The following is a 17,856-nucleotide window of genomic DNA, read 5'->3' on the forward strand; positions in this document are numbered from 1 at the left end:
TTTAATGCTTTGGGTGCCCCCTATGTGATGAGGATTACCTCCAGTAAGGCAATGCCATAATTTTGACATGGGTACCCCCTTATGCTAAGAGTTATGTAAATATGTCAGTATCAAAATTCTGCAATTGATATCACCCATACACCAAGGCTGACCCATATCTAAAAAATTATGAGTGCACTATTTCTCATGATTTGCTTCCCCAACACAGACCTACAACCCCTATATGTTATGGCTGCGTAGTATTACCTCCAATAGGCTAGCCCCAGCATTTTGGCCTAGGTATTCTTCTTATGACAATAACTACTTCCAGTATGTCAGTGCTGGCATTTTTAAACTGGTGTCCTCCTTATGCCAAGAATTACCATCAATATGTCGGTGACAGCAAGTTACTTAGGGTACTCCTATAAGCCAAGAATTATCCTGAGTATGCCGTGGCCAGCAGCAGACTCACAAGCATAAATAATGCTAACAAACACACTCATCACCACTTGCACTCCCTCAGTGTCACTTATACTCACTCCCTCTTTTATTCACTCTTTCTGCACCTTGTGCACTTCAACTCTCTCTCTCATTTTGACTCCTGCTCACTCCCACTCACTGTCACTCACACACTAAGGTACCCACACACTCACATTTATTGAAGCCCTCATTTTGACTTTGGCGGTCTTTTGGGAAGACCATCGTCGAAGCGGGCGCCAAAAGACCGCCAGTGTTGGCGGTCTGAATACCGCCATATTATATGTCACCTACGGATTTCTGCACATAAACTGGCTGAAATCTGACACCATCGGCCTGACAGACAGTGGGTGAGAGGTGGTACCACCACCAGCACCACCACGCCATAAGGACTCCACCCACCATATTATGAGCAGTAATATGGCACGGAGTTCCTTGCACGGCGGTGTGGCATTGGTGGTGGAACCACCGACAACCACCACCTCAACATGGGCTGCTGTGCGGGCTAGACAGGTAGGTGGACGGACCAAAAGGGGTGTGTGTGGTAGGGCATGTGTGTGGTGTGTGCATGTATGTGTTTGAGTATGTGTGTGTGTCGGAATGGGTGTGCTTGCATGTGTGTGTGTGAATGTATGCAGACTGTGGGGGTGTGTTTGTGACTGTATGAGGAAGGTGGGTGTGTGTGTGCTTGAATGTGGAGGGGATGTGTGTGTGTGAATGTATGTGGAGGGTGGGGGTGTGTGTGTGACTGTATGTGGAGGGTGGGGATAGGGGTGTGCGTGCTTGAATACGGAGGAGGTGTGTCTGTGGGGGCGTTTGGAAGTATGCGAGTGGTTGGGTTGGCGTGCATGTCTATGTTCGGTTGGGTGAGGGTGTTTGGAAGTATGCGTGCAGTTGTGTGAGCGTGTCTGTATGTATGCGTGCGGTTGGGTGGGGTGTTTGAATGTATGCGAGCAGTTGGGTGGGGGTGTTTGGATGTATTTGTGCGGTTGGGTGGAGGTGTGTGTCAGAAAGTGTGTGGGAGAGTGAGGGTGTGTATTTGCAAGTGTGTGGGGGTGTGTGTCTGTGAGTGTGTGGACGTGTGGGGATGTGTGTGCCGGCAATAGGAATGGGGATTCCTGTTGCCAGGTGTGTTACCACCAGGGTTTTCATGGCGTGGCGACCATCACAAAAACCTGCCGTTTTGCTGCCTCGTAATACGGCCGGCAGTCTTAGGCATGCTGCCGGTCTGGAGGAGCTCACCGCCAGCAGCGCCAGTCCGACCACGCCACCGAAGCCAAATCGCTGAACTCGTAATACATCGGTCATTACTGCCGGGACCACAGTGGTAAGACCGCCACCGCAAGTGTGGCGGTCTTAAGATCGCCACACTCGTAATGAGGGCCTGAGTCTCTTTCTCACTCACAAAGGCACTTCCACACACTCGCCCTTTCACAATCTCTGACTCTCTCATATATCTACTGGTGTACTGGGGTTCTGATTTCAACTCCTGGTGTAGAGGCGCTCTGTTTTAATTTATAGGTTTCAGCAGGCTCTTCAGGCCTATGGGCTCTAGTGCAGCTGTATCTGCTGCCCCATTGATACCTGACTCACTCCCACTACCTCTCACAACACCCTCACTCACTCATTATAACTCACTCACACTCCTGTACTAGGTTACCCTCACCTTCAATTATTCATACTCACTCTCACACTCATTGATTTTCACCCACTTTCCCTCTATTGATATCTCAAACACACTGAACTAACACACACATTCACTCAGTCTCATTCCTTCTCAGTCACTCTGAAACACACACTTACTCACACATGCACAGAGAAACAACAATGGATTAGTGTTTTGCTTACTTTTCTACCTTTGCTGGCATCTTCAAAGCTCCATGGAAGCAGCAGAGAAGGGATCCAGGAATAGACATCAGAACCAGCAGGGCAAGAATCCCAATGAGAAGCTGACAGAGCAGCAAGGTCAGCATTACAAAAGGGAAGACCAGTCTCAAGCCCTCTCTCAGCTTCTTGTTGGAAGTGAAAACACTGCCCTATCAGAAGCTGGCATGGTGCTTGGAATCATTCCCCTGCTGTTCTGTGTGGGCCCTCATTAGCCTCCGGATGCACTGATGCCATACTTTAACACATATACTTTTGACTGGCAGCTTATGCAGTATGTCTACTAAATAAAATAGATTGTGCCAGTGTGTTTGAATTACACCCCTCACATGCACAATCCAATTACAGAGTGCTGTGTTTTTAAACAAAGATGTATATTGATAATCGATAAATCTTCCCCTCTTTGCGCCTGTCATCAAGAGCCTGAGGCAGGGCCAAGAGGACTGACCTATGCATTGGCAGTGCTCATGAAAGCTCACAATTTTTGATTTCATGAACATTGCTAGGTTAAATAATTAGTTTAGTGTTGGTCAACACGCAGGGCATTATGTGGCGCCTCACAGGTGGCAGAGTCGTGCCCTGAAGTCCCCAAAGAGGAGCTCCCGCATCTGTCACTAATTTTCCTTACAAGGGGCTGCCATGGAATGCATGATGCAAATTGCTCATCAGCATTGACATGCTGGAAGAAAACTCTGTGCGTTGGGGGCTATGATTTCTTGCTTCTCAAGAATAAACATCAGCTTTGAGAGTTTATTCTTGAAAAACAAAATCCTTTGCAGAGCAGGTGCATCAAACATAGATCCCATTCAGGAAAGCATCACTGCCTTCAATGGATCTGCTGCAGAGGCAGCTCCACCACATGCAGGGAGAGGTGTGTCTGCTAGGTGGGGATCTTTAACTCTGGAGAGTGCTCTTCCACTGAGAATGAGAAGCTGCTGGCCTCCGCTGACCAGGCGGTATAGTGGGCCACCCGTCATACCCCAACTAAAGCTCTCTGGCTACCTATCAGAACCACTACATCATCTAAAGTGTGAGAGCTCCTGGAGGCACCTCCTGAAATCCATGTCATACGTGTGTGTGCTGCAGCAAAGGACCTCTTGCCATTCCTGAGAAGTGAGACCAAGAAATGGGATTCATGTCTGGTAACATAAAGGGATGTGGAAGATGAATCTAAATGCTTCTGTGAGATACTTGGAAACGTGTTTTATTCATAACTACCATGGGTGAAGCACATACGGATTTCTGACGAGAACTCAAGATTTGGGAGGTGTTCCCAATACAGGTAAGAGGATAAAAACAGAAGTATTGAGGACATATTTTCTTTTTTTTTGTGAGAAACAACGTACTGAAGAACAAAGATGAGAAAGTGATAAAAATACTGATTTCCGAGTGAGAATGAAGCAGACTTTAAGCCACTCTCTACACTAAAGGTACAAAGCAAGTCATCAAAGCCCTCATGGTGACACAGCCCGTCCAGCACATTCAGACATAGTCATTCTGAGACAATTTTTGGTTCATTCATCAGTAGTTTAGCTGCAGTCCAATTCCCCAGAACGTTACTATTCTTTAAGGGGTTTTCACTGCAGGCTAGAGAAGGTGTTGACTATTTATGGACCCCGTTTCTTTTTATTTGTGTTTTATGTAAATGCTCTTTTTGCTTGACTTATGTTAAAGATTGAATTTTGGTGAGCCGAAGTGCCTGAAATGGCAACTCTTGCACAGTTTTCTTGAGACTACAAGCAGGTACTAGGACGTTAGGAAAATCTTGGTGGTTACTCAGACTTTTGTGCCTAACAGTCCCTAATGCACAACTACATTGTTTTGAACCGAGCTCTGAAAATACTTTACTACAGAGATGATCATGTATGCAGCGCTTTATGTGCTGTGCTGGATTACAGGTGGAAATTACATTGGGTACTTTGTTGAGTTTATTAGGGTGTGAGTCATTGAGTGTGAGTGTTAGGGTATGAGACCTGGATTTGTTCATATCCTGGTTAGTTTCACTTAGTATGCTTATCTGAAACACACTTAATAGAATATTATGAATACATTTTACGTTTGGACAAGCCTTGGTTTTATCTCTTGCCAGGCTGTCTTCCTCTATTTGTTTGCGTGTTCCTGCTCTTCACTTCTGAAGAGAAGCCATACTGGTTAGACTGCTGCACAAAAGTGAGACTGAGAGGCAGTGGTAAGTCATCGGTCTCGCTTTGTATCATCCAGACTCGGAACCGCTCCCTGAAGACTGCGACTAAGAGTCAAACCTTCATAATCTCACCTTCAGTTTCTTCTCTGCCCGGGCGGCTTGCTTGCAGATGGGATGCCACACTTCAGAGCCTGAAACCACAAGAGAAATTGGGGATTTATTCACACAATGAGACATGTAACTCATTACCATCAGCCAATTTGCACAGAATCTCAAATAAATTCCATTTAAGTGTAGAGTGTATTAACATTACAGACCCACTTCACAATATAATCCTGTCCCAAAGAAACAGGGAGAGGAACCCCAGACATTCTTCAAGGCCAGGTCTTTATATCCAGGACTTGCTAGCAAGCCTGGTTATATGTACTGAGCCGGGCGCTTTGGACTACATGGATGTTGGGATATTTATGACTTGCCAGTGACTTTCAACGGATAATAGGGCTAAAGAAGACTCATGAAGCCTTTTAGACCAATCACAATGTCAACAAATGCCCCACAGACCAAGGCTCCTCAACCTGTGCAAAGGGCATGCCAGTTGTTTATGCACCACTTCCTCACATAAAGAATAACTGTAAAAACGAAGACCCATAAATAACAAGCATTTGCATAGCCAATGCTGCCGTCATTGGATGATGTTGTGCATTATATTTTACCTAGTGGCAGTCGCCAGTTGGTAGTTACTTACCATAGGAAAAGCATTTGTTGTGTGTGGGAAGGACCCTGGGAGATGGGGACCCTGTGCCAATATTGGCATGAGGAGGGGGGTTTCATGCCACCCTCCCTCTTAATAAAAAGGCTGGACCCAAGGAGATGGGGGTCCCTGGGGCTAAAATCAGCTCAGGAACGAGGGCAGCATGCCCCTCCCCCTTTCATATATGAAGTGGGTACCGTGGGTTGGGCACCCACCACTTACTTAGCTGGCCCTGGGGAATGGAGTCCCTGAGGCCAATATTGGCCTGGGGAGGGGAAGTGTGTGCCCCCTGACCCCATAATTTAATGAATGGCCCCTGGGGGATGAGGTGCCTGGGCCAAATACGGCCAGGGGAGGAGAGACTCATACCCCCCTCCTAAAAAAGGGTAGCAGGCCATGGGGGATGGGTTCCTATGGCTGAAATCGGCCTAGCGAAGGGTTTGCGTGCCCCCTCCACCTGCATTGACTGCTTTTGGGGGGTTGGTGAGAGGACCAGGGGCCAACCACCGGACACAAATGGCCAAAAACTGGGCACTGAATGGGGTTGAATGCATGCGGTGGGTTAGGTGCAGGGCTTGGCCGTAGGGGCCAACAGCCTCACCACGCATGGCCAAAGGCCGTGTGCAGCGGAGGTTGGATTAATGTATGGCAACTAAATATTACTTTATGTTAAAAGAGACTGTAGAAATTCATTGAAATAGACAAGGTTACCGGGGCTTTATAGTTAGGAAATATAATTTTTTTTAAACATAGATATTCACTATAAAAATACAAAGGTTACAGATACATTATACTTAGGTTCACAATTTACATGCACAGACCATGGGAATTCAGCAGTTATATTACAGTTATCTCAAATAACTATAACTTGTGCCCTAAGGTACCTATAACTCATGCCCTCGACATGCATTGCTAATTCCCCACATAGTACATTACTCATGACGTCTGCTATGACATCATTGATAATATGAGTGCAACATTTGCTGTAAAATTATTGATGAGAAAACTGTGCATGGCAAGGGTGTGATTTATAGTTACCTTCGGGCATGAGTTATAGTTACTTGATATGGTTTGGTACGTTGCAAATGTGAACATCCAACTATAACGTCCCTGTAACCTTTGTTTTTTTCAGTGAATCTATCTATCTATCTATCTATCTATCTATCTATCTATCTATCTATCTATCTATCTATCTATATGTGTGTGTGTATATATATTATATATATATATATAATATATATACATATATATAATATATACACACACACACACACACATATATACTACTACTGGTGGTCGCCTCTAGGTAGTTACAGTTAGGTCCATCTTTCCATAGAAAAAGCGTTTTTTGACTTGCCTAAATCTTCGGCGTTGTTTAACAAACATTCACGAAATTTTCCAAAAAAGGGTTCCAGTAATTCTTGTTGCGCATGGAAATGTTTGGAGTGATCTGTCAAGTGGAGGCTGAGAAAAAGGGGGGTGGAGGGGGTCAAAAAAAGTATGTTTCCCATGTTTATTCCCATAGGAGTTTTGAGCATGACTACAGCCCGAACCACTGCATGGAACTACACCAAGCAGCAAGGTAGCTTTCAGTACACAGATTGTGATTTTTGTTATTTGCTGTAAATCTATTCAGTGGTTGTTAAGAACTTAAAGAAAATCCAAATATGTACATCTGAGGTAGTGACGACTTCATGAATCAAGACAAGCTTGTGCAGAGATCTGATTGGCTGCCAACACTTCAACCAGGAAGTGTTTTTTTCAGTGAATCTATCTATCTATCTATTTAGCTATCTATCTATATGAGTGTGTGTGTGTGTGTGAGTACATATATATTTATATATATAAATAAATATATATATACATACACACACACACACACATATATATATATATATATATGATAATATATATATATATATAATAATATATATACACACACACACATATATACTACTACTGGTGGTCGCCTCTAGGTAGTTACAGTTAGGACCATGTTTCCATAGAAAAAGCGTTTTTTGACTTGCCTAAATCTTCGGCGTTGTTTAACAAACATTCACAACATTTTCCAATAAAGGGTTACAGTAATTCTTGTTGCGCATGGACATTTTTGGAGTGATCTGTCAAGCGGAGGCTGAGAAAAAGGGGGGTGGAGGGGGTCAAAAAAAGTATGTTTCCCATGTTTATTCCCATAGGAGTTTTGAGCATGACTACAGCCCGAACCACTGCATTGAACTACACCAAGCAGCAAGGTAGCTTTCGGTACACAGATTGTGATTTTTGTTATTTGCTGTAAATCCATTCAGTAGTTGTTGAGAACTTAAAGAAAATCCAAATATGTACATCTGAGGTAGTGACGACTTCGTGAATAAAGACGAGCTTGTGCAGAGATCTGATTGGCTGCCAACACTTCAACCAGGAAGTGTTGGCGGCCACCTTGGGACTCTGCTTTAGCTTCAAGTGTGGATTGAGCAACTTAAATAAATATTGCAGATTTAATATTGCTAGGGATACAAGCAGACCTTGCACATGTTTCTTGATAATCCCATTGCAGCTATGTGTTAACATTTTAGAGAGAACTGCACCATTTGAGCAGTGGCTGGTATCAATATGACATGTGCCTCTCGGCAAGATGCAGGCAAACAAATGAAAAATTATAATCAGCTCTTAAAGGGAGGCTTTTTCCAGATCACACAACAATGTCAGCGATGATACAACAGATGTTATCTGTTAACCATAATGCTGGGTCCTAAATATAAGTTGGAGTTTGAGGCCAGATGTACTAGCTATATATTCAGAAAAAGCAGACCCAAATTAGGGAAAACGTTTTATGAATGCAGTCTGATTTTGTGAGCCGCCCACATAAATATAGGCTGCTTCACAGAATACTTAATGGCCTGGGGTCACAGAATGACCTATTCAACTAATATTCATTAGGTTGGTAGCAATTTGTGACTCCCTGTGATTTGGCTACATTCACGAGGATGGTGGTCTGCCAAGGATAACAGTCTACTATTCCTGTGATTGCTTTCTAAAATGAAATCCTCTCCTTATTTTAGAGCAGTTGAGATCCTTAAAGCAACTGGGTCTACATTATAAAAATATTTCGATTTTGGAGAACTTAAGTGAGTGCAGGAAGCAGGTCCATGGACCACTGCCTACTCTCACTAACAGCGCCACACCAATTCACAAAGGGGAATGCGTGCAAAAGGAAGCCTTCCTCTTAACGAATCGGTTAACATCCTACATTTGGGGTCATTAACATTACAATGGTTTGTGGTTGGAATTATGGTTGCAAACCATTGACACACTGGATTCTGAATTGAGAAGGACATGCTAACCACAACCCTTCCAAATCACGATAAAGTATCCGATTCTAAACCCATTTAGAGATTCCGGAAATGTTTTCTAAATCTCTACCTGAGTTTGTTACATTTGAAAAAGAGCTTTGGCATTCTCAAACCATCTAATTTACAGAATCAGAAGGTTTGTGAACAGTAAACTTCATGGTAAATCTAGCCTTATATTCCTCTAAAACCACATTGGCTCCCCTGGAAGCTAGTTTGAGTAGACATGATCTAGCTTGAAAGAGTAGTGTGAAGTTTGAGTGTGATACAGTATAATAATTATCACACAAGCACTAAACGTCAAGATCTTGTCAGGGTTATTACTTTATTAAGCTTTGGCAAAGCCAATAGGTGTGACATTCACAACTGAGCTTAACAATTGCTGCAAGAAATGCCAGCTGCACAGCAGAAGAATTTTAAAAAACGAATGATGTTGTGTATACAATGCATGGATGAGATAAGAAATAAATGAGTGATGAAAGAATGTACTTTTCAGATGCTGACTAGTCAATCAGTCACTTCAATGGAGTTGGTAGCAGTTCTTAATTGGAGACAGTGCTTGCCGGCGGGGTGCACCAGCACTTACTTTGGGGGACTGGCACTTATTTTTCTGCATCAGACATTTACTAAGAGCAAGAGAGGGAAAAGAAACAAAGTGAAAAGATAGAGGAAGAGAAAGACAAAAAAAATGTCACAAAGGGAGAATGCAGGAACCTGCAAGAGTGAGCTGAATGGACATGGAGTGTTTGTTAGTGGATTAAAGAGACCTTAGGTGGATCTAGGACTGTGCATCCTTGATAATCTGTATGCACAAGTTTAATTGCATGGCTCCTGAGTGGAGCTTGGGGCACTAGCACTCTTTCATTTACAAACTAAGCACTGGTTGGAAGCATACACCAAACAGCCCAAAAAGTCAATAGAAAGAAGCTGAGACTAAAACCCTCCTGTGGGCTGATCGAATAAGTAATTGACAATAATGTCTCAAGACATTCACTGAAGGTTTCAGAGCTGAAGTAGCCAAAGTCTGAAGAAGGCTCAAACAAAGGTCCTTAGTGTATCCGTAGAACACAGTATGTTTGTGAAGAATGTCTCAGCTGACATTATGGGCCTGATTATAACCTTGGTGGAAGGGACACTCACTCACAAACGTGACGGATATCCTGTCTGTTGTTTTACAAGGCGCATAGAACATTATAGAACTTGTAATATGGTGGACGGGATATCTGTTACGTCTGTGATGGAGTACCCCACCCGCCAAGGTCGCAATCAGGCCCTATGTTCGGTAGTATGTGAGCGGTTCAGTCTCTTATTAGAGGGGTCACTCCCAATATATGATTGTGCAACTGGGGCATATTCCAGTTGAATATGGTTTTCCATCACTTAGCATATGATGCATTATCTGATGCATCATTTGTAGATTTTAATGTAAAATTTTATTCTAGCCCAAATGGATCAAAAGTTGCTAAAAGTGATTAACATGGGTAAAGTGCAGCACCACACACTTTTCTAAAGTCATGGGCGTTGCCTCCAGTTGTTTGCTGTTATGAGACATTTAAATTAGACATTTAAAGGGGTTACAATATTGCCCAGATAGTGTAAGCATCTCCTATTTAATGAACTGGATAAGAGCTTTTGTTTTCATCTGGAAACACAAACCATAAATACGTATAAGGAATTCCAAGAGGATGCTTAAAATGATTCCTTCTTATTCGCTTTTGTTTTACTAGTAACACACCATACACTGTTCTCAAAGCTAAAGTTATTTCAACAAGGTGCTAACACAATCGAGGAATCATAAACAAAGTGCATCTATTTTTTTTCAATCCAATATTTTGAATCCTAAGGTACCTACTTTTGAGATACTTGAACACTAAATATAAAGTGTACCACGTCTTTCTGCAGAGTAGGTTTTTTAATTGAAAATGGTGCACATAACTGCCACATAATTTGCTTTTTTCCTGTACGATTTAGTCAACCTGGCCACGTAATTTGGCCCATTTTTGTGGCACTTGCTATTACGAATGAAGGATATCATATGTAATTTCAGCACCATGGATAGTGCAAAAGTTATGCTGCATAATTACACTTTTTAGTATAGATCACAGAAGTTCATGAGGGTTACAGCAGCCGAAAGTCACAGTATGGTATATTCTGATGTGGCAATCATGGTTTGGAATCAAAAGTCAAGTTATGTAGTTCTAAACTTACAATTCAAAAAACAACTTCTCCAAAAAAAAGTATTTTTAAATTGTGAGTTCAGAGATACAAATCTCCATATCTCTATCTGCCCCCAATGGGAAATTACACTTAAAGAGATTTCAAGGCAATACCCATGTTATCCTGTGGGCCAGATATGCAGGGTATTAGTGACATTTTTTTTTAGCAATAATTCACTATCAGGACACGTAAAACACACCAATACATGCCCTACCTTTTAAATACACTGCTCCCAGCCCATGGGGATTACTTTAGGGATGACTTACATGTAGTAAATGGGTAGGTTTCGGCCTGGCAAGTGGGTGCACTTGCCAGGTCTAATTGGCAGTTTAAAACTGCACACAGAACCACTGCAATGGCAGGTCTGAGACACATTACAGGGCTACTCATGTGGGTGTCACAATCAGTGGTGCAGGCCCACTAGCAGCATTTGATTTATAGGTCCTGGGCATGCCTGATGCACTATACTATGGACTTACTAGTAAATCAAATATGCAGATCGTGGAGATACCATTCACCCACACAATTTAGATAGGGTGCACGTGCACTTTAGCACTGGTCAGCAGTGGTAAAGTGTCCAGAGTCCCAAAGCCAGAAAAAACGAAACTAAACACAGGATCAAAATAGGAAGCCAAAAGCAGAAGGTTTGGGGATAGCCCTGCACAAAGGGCCATTTCCAACAATGAGACTGATTTGTTATCATGAACTCTGGTGTTGGCAGAACACGTACTCGCTTAGCAAAATGTGTTACATCACACTGACATTCAGGATATATAGTAAACAGCCTACATCACAACACGGAGCATTTTCACTTCAAGAGCTAAGAAAACACAGCATCATAAAGCGAGGATCACTGCCTCTTCAGGCGCTATAAGAACTGAGCGCGTGGCAGCACAAGGCATTAGCACCTCGGGAGCGATATGGAACAGGAGCTCTGGAGTGCGAAGTGAATGAGGAATTTTAAAGCTCCTAGTAATAGCTCTTCAGGAGCTACATGGAAATGGGTGTGTTCCTGTACAGAGCATTGGGTGCGTGTACTGTGGTGCATGTAGTTCAGAGTTATGCAGCAGAGGGACCACGACACAATACAGTACATAAAACAGTAGAAAGTGGAACGTCTCCCGGCTCAGATCTGCAATTTCAGAAGCTTCCATGTGCTCTATAGTTTACCTAAATACTTGATTACTTGAAATACTTGATTTGTGAGCCCGTTGTAGTAGAGCGCAGCGTTTGTTGGCTGCGCGTCAGGATGTTCGGGGGACATGTGTAATTACAGTACTCCTGCAGGGACTGCGTCCTGCAGCCCAGCAGGCACTTGGCAGCAGAAATATAGCGTAGCTGCTCAGAGGGGGTGTGAAGCGCTGTCTGCCACCCAGCTCGTCGAGGCTTACTGCACAAGTCAGCGGCGAGAGAATGGGAAACGGTCGTGTGTGCGGCTGCGTGCGCAAACATACCATATTCTACATGCACTGCAGTGTCTGACCGTTTCTGACCCCTGTATGTCCCCTGCGTGTTTGTGCTTTCGAGAATGTAGTCACCGTCAGGGCCTTACTATTAATTATAGCAAAGGACGTCGAGCGGAAGTGACATCAAACATTCTTTAACGCCTGCTGGCATCACAGGGATGACACAATGGTCATACTTTGTTTACGGTATAATGTGTTGCTGCTGAGGGTTAAAGGAGGTGTTAGCAGTGGAAACTCTAGATGTAAACATAGCTATTAAAGTCGTATTTTCATTTTCTTCCAACCGCTGTCTTCATAATCAAGGACCAGGTTTAACAAGGGCAGTAACAAGGTGACCAAAGTACAAGTCAGGGGTAGCAAGTCCTACCTCTGGTAATCCCTACATGACGTTTATATCTAAGTGATTCAAAAGTGGATGTGGCAAGAGCTGCCGACTTTGGAAATGGGGAACCAAGGTCGAGTCTGTTGATGCATCGCCTCAACAGATATGACTCAGGGCAAATCACTAAGATCCAGGGCACAAGTTCTGAAAAACAGACGTGGGGGGACTAACCCAGTTAGACAGTATACAAGTGACATCATGGTGCATGTCATCACAGCGTGACATCACGGTATCACAGGAAGTAACATCACAACCTATGATCTCACATAACCTGACATCACAAGAAGTGACATGAGATCTTAACACTTCACACACGGTTTGCAGGTCCATCATCGGTACATTTGAGCGAATTACGAGATTTAACAAATTTGATTTTGCGTCTGGGTGGTGCCAAAAAAGTGACACTACCTGAAACAAAATGTGGGCCTCAATTTATATATTTCGTTTTTTAAACCTCTGCCACAAAAAGTTAGCAACAAGGAAAAATATAGCACTAAGTCTATTCTGCAAAATTGGTAGCAAAGTCTACATTTTCAAATATCTCATGGGGTTAAGGCACCGGCTGCGCAGACCATTGCGTGCCCAATAAATCCCCAGTAACAATAACAATAGTAAGATAACCTACAAGGGTAACACATTTGCTGGAGAGACCTGTCTTTTCTCTCATCACAGTTTTGAGTCAAAGTAGCGTAGAGGGTGAAAGTGTCTCCTGTAAAGCACATCATGCAGATGACAGATTTTTATTTTGTGTAGTTAGGTAAGTGAGTTATTATTACTTTTAACACAGAGATCCTTTTGTTACTTGCAGTTCAGAAATTGTATTCGTAATATAGTACAGTGAGCTATAAAGGACATGTGACTCCTAGACCTTGTAACCCTCACTGTCTTATTTATTTAAACATATATAGGATTTATTGTCAATGTATTTTATGTATGCGTGATGTAAACCACTTTGACACTCTGCACTGGGATGATTAGAGCTGTAAAAAAATATAAAACAAAATAGTGTTACTTAAATTGTTGTGTAAAGACTGGAACAGACATATAGATCTGACATTCTTTCAGTGCACGCATTTCTCATATATGGGGATTGAACAACCTAAAAAGAATGCCCCTCAAATACTTGTGAAATGATAACAACAAACTGGGTGCCTTTGTTTCCCTTCCTTTTCATTTACGTCTAGGTGTAAGGCTCAGATGGCTCAGGTAAGCATACTGGAACAAAAGGAGCCCTAATGGCCCATTAAATTCAGCCTTTATTATGGGTTCAGCTGGAGTCTAAAATATGAAAGCCATCTGCATAGTACTGCTCGAAACGAAAGCAAATAACATGGAGTTGCTACTGAATGTGTCCTGGTGTCTGAAAATTACACTGGGACAAGTTCAGCATATTTCAGTGAGGTCCACTTCCAGCACCATCCACCCTGTGAAAACAGTGGGTGGATGGGGTGTACCCGCATGTACCCCTGACCTAAGTCCCCAAATCACAAAGAGCCTTCGCACTCAGGGCAAAGTCCTGCATTCATGGCAGGATCTCCGCATTCATGGCGGGATCTCTGCACTGCAGTTTCCCATTGTGGTGATCCTGCCACAACTGCAGAGCTTCCACCCCAAGTGCGGAGGCTCTTTGTGAATCGAGGCCTTAATCTTTCATGTCTAAGATGAATGTGTTCTTGTACAATGTAACTGGTGCTCCCATATCTTCAAGTGGAGTTTGTTCTATATAAAGCTGCAAAAAAAAATAACAAATAGTTCCAAATGCAGAATTACTCTCCTTGCATAATTCCGTGCAATACCTCAGAATTCAAGTGGTTAAGCTACACAAAAGTACACGAGTGACGCCCACCCCAACTCTAGACCTGTATATAGAGGCAGTGCTTAATTTGTACCCAAACTCTGCTCAGAATCGCACAGCCAATTCAAATAAATGTTACAGCACCGAATACCAAGGCTGTCGAGTCTTAAATTCACATCATCCCTTTTAATTCACTCCCAAACAGTCCCCGCGCCTCTATCTTACTCGTGCAGATTCCTGCTTTCTTCTTTTGTAATGGTTTTTCTGGCATTCTCTTCTTCCGTTTTTCTGATTTGTGTGTTTTACCTCTCCTGTCTTGGTAAACACCGATGTGGAAAAAGAAGTGTTGATCCCTAAAAATGAGTGTAGGCAGCACCCACTGTAAACCATGGGCTCAAATTAAGCACTATATGGAAGATGAAATAGTAAACGAATGAAAGTAGGGGCTGCCCCCCGGACGTTCTTGAAGATATGGAGATGGGGAGGCAGTTCTATGGAATCAGGGAACAGGAAGAACGTGTGCAGGAGTAGAGATGGTATCCAATGCTGTATAAACGGTGTCATCCGACTAAAACTATGGGGGGATCTGTACCCATTTGACTATCACCTGTAAAGGGGGTGGTACAGGAAAGTGTACCTGCAATATATTGTGGGATCCTGCCCTAGTCGAAGCCCTGAGATGTGAATCCTGTAGTAATGTATGTCTTGTTGTTTACTTAGCTGATAAAAGCTTAAATAAAATATATTTTTTTTAAAATACAAGTTTTTAACCCATTCTTCAGACTCACCAAAATTGATTTCTTAGAACATATGGAAGGAAAATAATCCTACCGTTCATACAAGGTGAAACAGAGGTCTGCAAGGACCCTAGAAATCTACAGGTAACAGAATCATGGCTGACTGATCAAGGTATGAAGGCTAAAGGAACTGCAAAGTTACTATGAGTCCATAACCCAAGACATGCATCACTTACATACAGGTTCAGTTGGAAGGTCAAAGTTTCTCCACCTCAAACACCCAATTCTCGCAAACATATTTATTTTGGGATTTTTCGGTAAAGTGCCCCATTCTACTTCACAGATACCTCAGAGTGCTTTTTGATATAATCATATAAAATAATATATTTAATGTGATAATATAGCATTTCAATACTTTGTAGACACTGCTTTATTCTAAAGCAGCTCAGTGTCCTGTGTGTCCCTGCGTGCTGACCTGTGGAATTGCCTTGACTGCGGGGCCCACCTGAAGATTTCCAGCGCACCTTATGGTTCACCTAAACTACCTCCTAGAAGAGAGGTTCTATCTAGATAACTCATGACTGCATTTGGCTCCCATGTGACTTGGCTATGCCTAGGAGGAAGGCATCCCTTACCTTGCGATGGATGACCAAAGATCATCACAGAGACTGGAGCGGGCTCCTAGCTTTATCTGAGTGGAGTGGCTTGAGTTTCGGCACTAGGAAGTTCTTACTAAGCCGACACTCACCTTTCTCCATGACTTGCTCACATCAGTTTCATTACTGGTACTGGCGCGGCCAACACTAACCTGACCAGGGCCGTGCCCGCACAGCTCCTGCAGACTGTCAGTGTAATGGCTGGGCCTGGGCTTGGAACAGACAAGCCCCGCAGGGTGGGTCATGAACTGGACACAACACAGCGAGGGGCGAAGCCCATCCGCCACCGACCACCGCAGACAGGCCTGCACACAAGCCAAGAGACAGAGGAGGTACTCTGCCAACTTGCGACCCCAGAAACAGGACGGACACATATTTTCACCAAACTTGAACCTAACCAGGTCTAGGATAAGGGGGTTCAACACAAGAAAGAATCTAATTAGGGCAAATTCTCCAAGGGTTCCATGAAGAAGCCAAGGTATATTTCTGCCCAGTTACAGATTGGTATAAACCTGAATTTGAAGAGACAGGACTGTTTAGCCAGTGCTCATGGTACCAGTGCAACATATAGTTTGACTTCTGAGTGTTATGTCCTGCATTGTGTTGTGTGCAAAACGGAAGTCGTTTTTATTAAATAAACTTACTGGCTGGACCGGGACTTTTTGATTGTTACTGAGTATTCTGTAATGTCCTGAATCTGTAACCCCACACCACCTCCCTGAGCAAGTCTTGGACTATTTGACCTTGTTACCCCAAAGGTCAAGTGCTACAGGGGTGCACTTGGTGTTCAGGTTAGGGCTAAATATTGAGGTCAGCCTCAGGACCCCAGGCGTAAAAGGATCAGCCCAGTCATATAGGTGTTTGTCATGGAAAAAAGCCAATGCTGGAAATGGCCATGTTTAGAACAAGGGCAAACTTTTGAGGTAAAAAAGCATTATGACACAGCGGACATCTCTTTCAGCTGTCTGACACAAATAGTGAGAATGAAGAAAACTCTATTCTAGACAACTACCTCGGCGGGGGAGGGCTGACACAGCGGTCCAACATGCCTGCTTAAAACGTTGATCTTGAAGTTGCGGCTGTGCCGCAGGTTCCCTGTGATCTTGGCCCCGTCGTGTGCTCTGTTCACCAGCGCTCCGCGGCCGGATTGCGGGGCTGACGAGAGGCAGACACGCGTCTCTCCAGGATGGAAGGCGCTACGCCAAGTTATGGCCTTGGCAATGGCTTGGTGCGCCGACATTCTGAAGACTCTGTTACCGCAGCAGATGGCGGTGGCAACAGCACTGCGGGGAGCAGCGGGCGGGTTCATGAAATGGGAGTGCGGCATCCTTCAGACAACGTTATCTTCCTGCGCCTCCCGAGAGCTCCCCCGGAGTCCCTCGTAATTACCACAGAGCAGTGCACATTGTAATTGCCTTTATTTCAGGCCCTTATTTGTTGTGTCCTGAAGGTGACCTTGAGTAAAGTCTGTCTGCAGCGCCCTCAAGGGGCCCAGGTTAATAGCTTTTTTCTCCATCTCTGCGCTCACCAGACATGGCAGGGAATGGAGGCGGGGGTGGCAGAGCATCTTTGCAACCCTCTGTAGAGCGCATTGAAAGCAGCGTAATGAAATGTACAATTTATAACAAACATATGAACACAACAGGCAGATAGGAAACCTCTTGGGGGTGTGTTTTACTGATTCAGTGAGAGTTCTTGAGCATTAGCTTGCCCATAGCACAGTTTTTTAAATCTGTAGTCAGTGAGGATAAGAAGGAAGAAGAACTGGCAAAGCCAATAGCTCTCACCCTAATTAGGCCTGGGTGGAGTTTGCAGAGTTTTGCATAGCAGAACTCCGTGAAGTGCCAAAAAATCTTTGGGTAAGTCACTCTGATTGCACTGATTTTCAGCACCAGGAGTTTCTCCTGTGCTGTAAAATCAGCATGAAAGGCACCACGCAGCGCACCAGAAGGCGCTAACTTCTTTCTACCGTTCAAGTAGATTTACTATTTGAGTGGCAGCTTCTTCAATGCGAGCAGCAGC

The 17,856-nt window shown here is 43.7% G+C and overlaps 1 protein-coding gene across 1 annotated transcript in view; it reads right to left on the minus strand.

Annotated features, from left to right (window-relative positions):
- Positions 1-17,856, minus strand: part of ABLIM3 (actin binding LIM protein family member 3) — a 422,843-nt gene that overhangs the window by 83,289 nt on the left and 321,698 nt on the right. The window contains exon 8 of the mRNA XM_069244632.1: positions 4,616-4,674. Within this exon, the coding sequence (XP_069100733.1) occupies positions 4,616-4,674 (59 nt within the window). The remainder of the gene's footprint in view (positions 1-4,615; positions 4,675-17,856) is intronic.

The sequence above is a fragment of the Pleurodeles waltl genome, chromosome 7 (assembly GCF_031143425.1).
Source record: "Pleurodeles waltl isolate 20211129_DDA chromosome 7, aPleWal1.hap1.20221129, whole genome shotgun sequence".
NCBI classification, from domain to species: Eukaryota; Metazoa; Chordata; class Amphibia; order Caudata; family Salamandridae; genus Pleurodeles; species Pleurodeles waltl.